Raw genomic sequence first — 8,587 nt, forward strand, 5'->3', positions numbered from 1 at the left:
GGTCCTCAACCAAAGCCTTTGGCTCAAAAGTCTAACCACAAGGCAGCGGTGTTTGGCGGGAAATGCAAATGCATTACCATTTCTACGGAACACGTCGCCACATGTTCCAACCCCCAACCTAGAGGGCCTGGAGACTCTGTGAGTGTCGCGGGACACTCTCCAGTATAGCTCAATGGGTCGATGAGGTGCGCAAACCGTCACACCACTTTCAGGTCCAGACTCTTCTTGACGGCACCCTTTCGGTGCCTAACTAACATGCCACCGGAAGGTTGCATCGTAGCTGGGATACTGACAGGTCGGTTTCGAACCACGGAGCTTTCGGTCAGTAAATTCGCGCTCTAACTACTTCGGCCAATGTGGCAAGTGTCTATTGGTTGATGTAGGTCTCTTGGTTGTACGTGCGCTGGACGCCCACTCCTAGACCGTAGTAAGTGTTCTGTGGCACCACGCTCTTCTTTTGTCCTCACCTCTTTATACTAAGGGCACTGTACAGATTCATTGGTTTGGTTGTGTGGTACTGGCACACTGATGTTGCTATCAACTATGCGGACCGAGTGAAGCGTGCTGCGGTTCTTAGGGCCCATCACCCCTGACCTCCCGAAAACCATTAGGAGAGATTTCCATCGCCACTTCAATGAGTACGGAAGTTCTAGTGATATAATGGAAATCCCACACTTTTTTCACATATCACAGATGGCGGGCACTGTGAAGTTACCATCTAGCAACATAATATGATCACCCATTTGTGAGAACCATTCAGCTTAGTCCTCAGGTTCATCGCACTACGCAGTTAGTTTTAGGTGGGGGTCAGTGCAACAGTATCATTCCCAAGCGAAAAAGTAAAAGCATCGTTGATATTTACGTCAAATTGGGCAAAGTGGGGATGCTCTCCAAGTACTTTTTTTTTCGAATGAAGTACCATCGTCACTGCTTCAACGTTTGAGGCTGACTAGCTTGTAACGTTTGTCGACAACCCAGAAAACATGATTGGATATGATAAATGAGTATTGTTACTTGCTTCATGTACGGTGTTGTTTCACTCTATTCTTCTGCTTCTGATTTTCGCTTCAGATGAGGTCTATCTGCTCTGCTTCTCCCTTATCATGCTGTCGGTGGACCTTTGGTGCCCTCATGTTAAGAACAAAATGTCCAAACGTGAGTTCATCCGGAACACGCGACGTGTAGCCCGGAACGTTACGGATGACTTTCTTGGACACCTATATGACAACGTCTACTTGATCGGTCATGTAGTACTTGGTCACCTTTCTGGACCACCCACTCGGCAGCAAGACATTCGAAACCTTTTGTAGTAGAAACAACTACGTACCAGAAACACTTCAAACATGTTTACTCCTGTACAAATGCGTACTCAGTATGTCTTATCTCTTTTGATCGTTCATGTTCCATCCTACTCTCTTCACCGCCTCACTGTGATTTGTAATTTCAGACACCTCACGTTTTTGATATTGATTTCCCTTTTATCGCTGATTTGCAGAAGTGCAGCAAAATGTAGACTGCTCTTGGTGGAGAGATTGGTCTTACTGTTGGCTTCACTTCAGTGAAAGGCAGATTCCTTGGACCATCAAGTTATGTCCACAATTACATGAGCTCTATATAGTTCTGTGCTTAAGGTGAGAAATAACTGAACGGAAGGTGTGTAATTCGAACCCAACCCCGGCATCTCGATTGCTCCTATCTGAGGTTGGGAAAACTGGTAGTATCCCAGCTCTCGTGCTTTCTTTGGGTGACTTGCCAGTCAGGCACCGAGAGCATTTTAAAGCTGAACGAATATAATTTATTGCAGTTTCATTCCTCCAGTTTGGAGAATACGTGACGCCATGGGCAACAGGTTTTACAATACTCTTACCGTCCCACTGTACGGGACTGTTCAGCCGGGATGAAGAATCCTGATGGTGTTCAGTCACGGTTCTTCCAGCTCTTCCCTGGAATAGCAGATTATACGGTTACGGCAAAACAGTTCCGAATTGTACTTGGTAGGGACTAGCGATCTTCAGGAGGCCACACGATTTGAATACCTTTCAGATTGAAGCAGATCTCCTAAGAAGCCTTGTGTATGCCTGTCGGAGATGGCATCGATATGACACAGAAGCGGAGTTGATTGGCTTCACGCGATTCCTGTTATTTTGAATTTAGTCGCAGCAACTTCCCGTTAAAACAGTTTGTGGTCGTTCGGCCATGTTGGCATCCAATATCCTGCCCTTCATTTGTCAAACACATTTGGCAAGAAAGTGCACGCGTTCTCGTGCTATGTTCGACAGTGACAGTTTGCTATCGTTACTACATGAACCTCTAGTAACCTAAACACGCAGAATTTGGGGGTTATTCAAGGTATGTGGTTGCCGTAGGATATTCACCCTGGTGCTGTCCTAGATTTGAGGGCACTGGAACAATTCGGCACGGAATTCAAGTGAGTTTCGCAATCACTTTAGGCACGTGAACCCCCTCCTGAGTTGTCACACATGGACTCTTCATTGGGGTTTGTTCATCCGAAGGTTTTGCGAAACTTCATAACTTAATGTACGTTAAAGACTTCCTTAATGGGGGTGCTAATTTTTGGACGGTTCGATAGTATATGGTATGGTGATAAGCTAGCAGGGATAATGGGATTGAGCAAACGATATGTGAATTGTTCATGATAACTTGACCTTCCTGTGTTTCCTCTCAACTGCCGCCATCTGTTCAGCTTTGCAGTCACTTCTTTTACAGACCATCCGATTTAGGGGCAGGACGAAATTATGGATACCATATGTTGGTCAGGTGATCTTCGATAAACAGCTGACTATCACGTGCCTTTCACGTGTATGTTGTTCATGGTTCAAACTGAAGGGATAGCTTTCTTTGTTTGTGAGAATGTGGCGTGACTTCTCCTTGGAATCACAATTGCTGAAAGTATGTGAGAACCGTAAAACTTGACACGGCTAACTCCGACTGAAGTTCATTTGTGAACATCTTCAACCACCATTATAAAAATCATGAGGATATTTATTTCCGCAATCTGCCCTTCTTGGTAGATGAAACGTGTGCCGTTAAGCTGGATACCCATACTTTTCTAAAGCATATTTTAACTAGACAGGTGATACGATTTCTGAGCAGTTCCAACCGTGTTTAGCCCACATGAAGATGCTTCGTGCTTACTGTTTGGGTCTGGTCAGTATTCCTGTCTTTTAAACGGTCACAGATACGGTGTGGGTCTAAGCGAAGACCTAACCTCGAACCAATCTTCAAAAGTCTCAGTGCGGTCAAGACTTCATAAGGTACCGTAAGCGCATATGCTTTTTGACTAGGTTTCCCACATCTGTTTGAAAACGTTAGTGAAAGCAAGCCACCTTATTAGACGCCGTTGTCAAGTAAGATCTACGGTGGACCTCAAGGCCAGTGTGTATTTTACCACACTCGTTATATTCCTCTGTCTCGGTACCGTGCGCGAAAACTAAAGCGTCCCGCTCCAATTTTCAAGGCATCATAGGTAGCCTGTTCCGTTCGAAGCCGCCGAATTTGTCGATTTCTTGCTGAGCTACCCAGCTGACACCACAAAGGAGGCTGTAGCTCCCAACCACTACAAATACCTTCCTGATGGAACTCGGACTACCGCCTTCACACAGCCCCAGACGTTCTTTTTGGTAAAACAAGAGCGAATTTCTGCTTCTGGCTGCCTCGAAAGTAGGAGACTATTTCAAAGCTGCAGCTTGCTGTTCTCTTCTAGTAAGAGATTGATCAGCATGGTTTTCTTCAGTGTGGCTTGCGCTGTACCTGCACACAGTCAGTTTATAAGCTTCGCTTGCCAATCTACCACGGCTCTGCTTAAATCATCGAGTGTGCAAAGAAATGCATGTGCTCGTGTTTATAATGGTTTGTGTTGTCACTTGAATGAGTGTGCAGTGCACAGAGATTTTCGTTAGCGGGTTGAAGTATGAGCAGTAGCGATGAAAACAGCCATGAAAGCCAGTGTTGAGCGCCAATCAGGCAAGATATGAGCAACCTGCTTCTAAAGTCTGCGATCACGAAGCCTACGGCAGTACACCCTTCAAAAACATGTTCATTTTCAGCTCACTTGCTGTCGCCGCAAAAGAACTTGTTCTTGTTCGTCTGGCGACTGCCTATTAGTACGGGTTTCGTGTTTCTCGGTTTCACAGCATGATTGTCACTCAACGTGCGATCTGCAGCGATAAAAGTAGGACTGTGAGCCCTATTGGCTCGTATGCATTGTGTGAGGTTCATTTGAATTGATTCGTAGAACAATGAACCCGCTTATTAAATTCAAATGTGCTAAGACACGCCACCGGTGTTTTACACGTGACCCTATGAAACCAAAGGACGCACACAACCTTTTCATCGTTCGTAGCAACAGTTAATCTAATTTTTACCAGTGCATATTCTACTCTTATTTTGGAACGCCATACTCAAGGCATCAGTAGAGCTGGAACTTCTAGGTTAAAACGGTGATGAAAGCAGAATCGTAGTTCACGATCCTTTAGAGACGAACTCTAGTTGGGCCCAAGAATTGTTAGGAAACACTATTGTGCACCAAAGACAGTAGGATGAAAAGCAAATACAACTGGATAGTTTATCGTATTCATGCAGAAGTTGTATCCACTTGGATGGTACAACAATGACAGACCAAAGAAGAATCGTACTTCAGATGGTTTCCTGGTTGAAAGTTACCTCAGCTGGCAGCGGGACAGAAACGGACCCTACCTTGCTTGATCCGCAGAAGGTTGTGATCACGGAAAGCTAGAAACTAATGTAGAAGAACTCGCTTGACAGGAAACGGCCAATAACTGGAACGTTGTTTTGGTCTCTCAGACCGAGAGGCAAGCACTCTAAATGTATTATTATATAGATATTGACAGTGTCTCATTGAGGACCAGTGAAAAGCTATTCTTGAAATCGTCCACAACGTGATACATTTTTCGCCGGATCAAATGGGTTTTATTGTCCAGTTCGACCATAGTTTTGAGCAGACGGTGTAGTGAAGCACATTAAGATTTCCTAACCGACCTCTTCCTCTCGACTTGCCCTGTCTAGGCTTGGACAACCTGGCAGTGTCCCAGCTCTCGTGCTTCCTTCGGGCGGCATGGCAGCTAGGCACCGGAAGGGTGTTACAGCTGAACGATTTTCTCCTACGTAAGCGAACCATCTAGAAGGGGTACTTCATACGAATATGCATTCCCATAGACGCCATGACAATGCGACTCAAATGAGACTTGAAATCACTGCACTAACATCAACAGAAGACATTAAAATCCGTCCAACCGCTTGCGAAGGGACGCTTTTTTCCCAGCTTGCAGAAGACCACTCATATGTGGAGGTTAACAAACAATACTACGAAAGCGCAATAGGAGACTAATGTGGTTACTTGAATACGTCGTAATCCACGATGAGAAGTACAGGTGCTGAGTAGGGTGAATACTGACTAAAACTTGATATGTGGCTTCTGCGACTACCAGTTTAATATTGTACTTTTTATCAGTACCCTGGTAATCACTTGCGATGAGTTCTGAGTTCATTTACCTACAACTTAGGGGGGTTACGTAGGATACAAAGCCAGGCATGGCCCGGTCGCATCCTTAATGGCGCTCGTGCGTCCAAGCTACTGCCTTCAATGCGTAACTTTCCCACCAATCTCCCTAATTAAATGTCTACCGGCTACCCTGTATTTGCGCACCAATTAAACCAGCTACCGTGTCCTATGAGTAGCTACTAGCCCCATCTCTCGAAACCATCAGCGAAGGAAACTATAATAGCTATAACCAGAGTATGACAGTACGCCGTCCTTACAGTTGATGATGACAGATTTAACTCGATGTCCGTTACTCACTGGAACCATGTTCTGTAGTTATGTCCCAAAGAGCCTACACGTGAGCCACATGTCTATCAAGTTGGTTGGAATGTGCACCCTCGAAGCCCTGTACAGAGAGGATGTCGAAAACTAAGATCATTTTGTACATGCCCCGGCGCTATTCTTGTGCAATATGATACCTCAGCATATTCCTTCAACTAACCGCGAAGGATTCGAAGTAGAATCTTACCAATATTGCAAAATCGATTACCAGTTGATCCGCTGAATGGTTTAAAACCGGTATACGGTGTCTCATAATGGTCCAGTATGGGTCGAAATCGAGTGTTGGATGAAATCTGGATTAAAAGTAAATTAAATCGTTTCACGACTCATGAAATCCCATATCAGATTTTTAAATGAAACTTAGGCGAGCAAGAGCAATAGATGCTATTCTAGGAGCCGGTTCTTCAAAAAACAAGCCTTGTTAACTACATGTTTCTAAGTTCTTCCCAGATCCACAACTTTCTGGACTCTTCCGTAAGAGGTACACGCGTTTTATTTTGATTGGTGGAATCCCGGAGCGCTACATCCTCGGAGCGTGTAATTTACCGCCAAGCATTGGTAGGGATTTCTCAACCTGAAAAGCAGGGCGTAAATGTATGTGGGGACTTGAACTGTCAAGTTTGGAGCTATATTCACCCATCACTCCACTCACGGTGAAAAATTTGGACCAGATCATCAAGTGAACAACCCCTGTCATCCTGAAATGCGCAGTGGATTGCAGATTCGAGGGCTCCTCATATCTCCTCTAGATTTTTTGAAATAGGTAGGTAAAGGACTTTGAGTTTTGTACGCCTCGCCTGAGTAACTTCTTGACGGTTTTCATTGAGGTCTCGAGAGTAGACAGAAAAAAATGAGCTGTATATCAGTACTGGTGGTCAGCAGGTTTTACTATTTTCAATAGATCCCAATATCAAAAACATCATTTGAAACTTTGGAATATATAGACTGATATTCAACTGCATTAGTTTGGCCTGATATACAAAAACATCGTTCAATTCTTCTTTTCTAATTTTTACCTGGCGAGCGGAATCCATCTCGGGGTCTGTTTTTGCGAAGTTCACAAATAGCTTGGCGAATTCTCATGTCAAAGAAAACTAATTGAAGTTGAAAGCTGGAAAGCATGCTGCTGAGGTGTGTCGTTTTTGCATAGAAAAGTGGCTGAAAATAAGAAAGAAAGTTCAGGTATCTGTGCGGCATTCGCAATGCGTTGCGGTTGTTTGAGTTTCATGATAACTCTCAGTAAGCTGCGGACTCAATACGTCTAGAGAACCGCCCTGAAGGTTCCTCGAAGGTGAATACACGAGCGGAAACAGCTGGTTGGGTAACAGGGCCTTCGTCCAAAGGTCCACCAGCCTGAGACGAAGTCATGCTCATCGTGCCTGCTTGATATCCTCTTGTTCGTACAGCTGGTTGTCTAGAGTACTGGGTGGTGGAAGCAGAGGTAGTGGTAGGTTTGGCAGCAGCTGGGTCAAGTGGCTTAGATGCGTCTGTGTTGTCCTGTTTCGGCTTTCGAAGGAACCGTTTCCGTTTGAAGAAACCAGCCTGCAAGTATGTGAAACGTCAAGAAACGGTTAGCCATCTGAGGTGTATTAATTAAAAAAACTAGTTAATGTCTGTGGTTCTCCGAAGTTCTCACGTACAAATTCGGAAGTTCTATCTGTAAATTTGAATTACCTGATTTGTTTCTTGACGCAGAACCAAATGCCTTGACTTTTATTTATCAGATTTGACTGATTTCTACTCACTGTAAATAAGTCGAAAACATTTTGCGCTGACTGATCTCCCTCCTCAGTGTTTGACTCCTTACAAAACATTCACCAGGAGGAAGAACCATTACTTTCCTGAGGCGAGATGTTCAGAATAGACTTGGTTCACGCAGTTACTGCGAATTCGATAATGGTTGTAGTGACCCGAAAGTGCTGTAGACGGAACCTATCCTAAGTGTTAGACACCATCTATCATTGTTAAGTTTTAGGGGAAGTGTGCTTCGTGGTCCAAATTTCCGCTGAATTCTTAAGATACTGGAATTTTAGACCCCATATCCTAGGATTGTCGTGCTTACAAACAAGGGCTGTCTTCATCGATCATCAGGCACGTGACTGAGACGAATCACCAGCCGAACGCTGATCCTGCACCACTGGAACGCCGTTCAGAAGATTTTACATCGGAGTTCAGTCCCTTCTACTCCACAAAACCTTTCAAGTGACGTTGATGAATCATATTAAAACAATCAGGAAAGAAATTTGCTCGCATTCGTCCATAGGTGATAGTATCGGATATTAATGAAGTGAAATGACCAGTTACCACGTGATCCAGTTTATGCATGTGTTGAGATTCACGTGTTAGTGTGTTTTACCTAATTGGGTTTTCTAGCCTTAGTTGAATTTTACATCACATGTGCAGCCACAATGTTGCCCTTCCTTGAAATGCGTCTCGTATGGAGTGTGTCCATAACTATATCCTCTTCCATACAAAGGAACAAGTTGGAAGCTAAAACATGGGAGATTCGGTTTCGAGTCTAATAAAACGCGACTTCTGAGAGACGACTCAGTGCTCTCCTTCTGAAAATTTGTGCAGTACGATATCAGGAAATGTTGTGTGTGTTCCCATGCATCAAAGTGCAAACTCTGCTACGTACAATGCTGAAGTTTGGATTGTCAAAGCTGCTTTCATACCCTAAGGCTAGAAACTTTGCGGGGGGGGGGGTAAAACTGTGCTACGACT

The 8,587-nt window shown here is 44.4% G+C and overlaps 2 protein-coding genes across 2 annotated transcripts in view; one reads left to right on the plus strand and one right to left on the minus strand.

Annotated features, from left to right (window-relative positions):
- The window catches only part of T265_01998 (hypothetical protein), a gene marked incomplete at both ends in the record, with an annotated part of 6,437 nt that extends 4,850 nt beyond the window's left edge, over positions 1 to 1,587 (plus strand). Inside the window, one exon of the mRNA XM_009166136.1 lies at positions 1,072 to 1,587. Within this exon, the coding sequence (XP_009164400.1) occupies positions 1,072 to 1,310 (239 nt within the window). The remainder of the gene's footprint in view (positions 1 to 1,071) is intronic.
- Positions 1,588 to 6,740: 5,153 nt separating this feature from the next.
- The window catches only part of T265_01999 (hypothetical protein), a gene marked incomplete at both ends in the record, with an annotated part of 89,681 nt that continues 87,834 nt past the window's right edge, over positions 6,741 to 8,587 (minus strand). The window contains one exon of the mRNA XM_009166137.1: positions 6,741 to 7,405. Within this exon, the coding sequence (XP_009164401.1) occupies positions 7,100 to 7,405 (306 nt within the window). The remainder of the gene's footprint in view (positions 7,406 to 8,587) is intronic.

This window comes from Opisthorchis viverrini (assembly GCF_000715545.1).
Source record: "Opisthorchis viverrini unplaced genomic scaffold opera_v5_22, whole genome shotgun sequence".
Lineage (NCBI taxonomy): Eukaryota > Metazoa > Platyhelminthes > Trematoda > Opisthorchiida > Opisthorchiidae > Opisthorchis > Opisthorchis viverrini.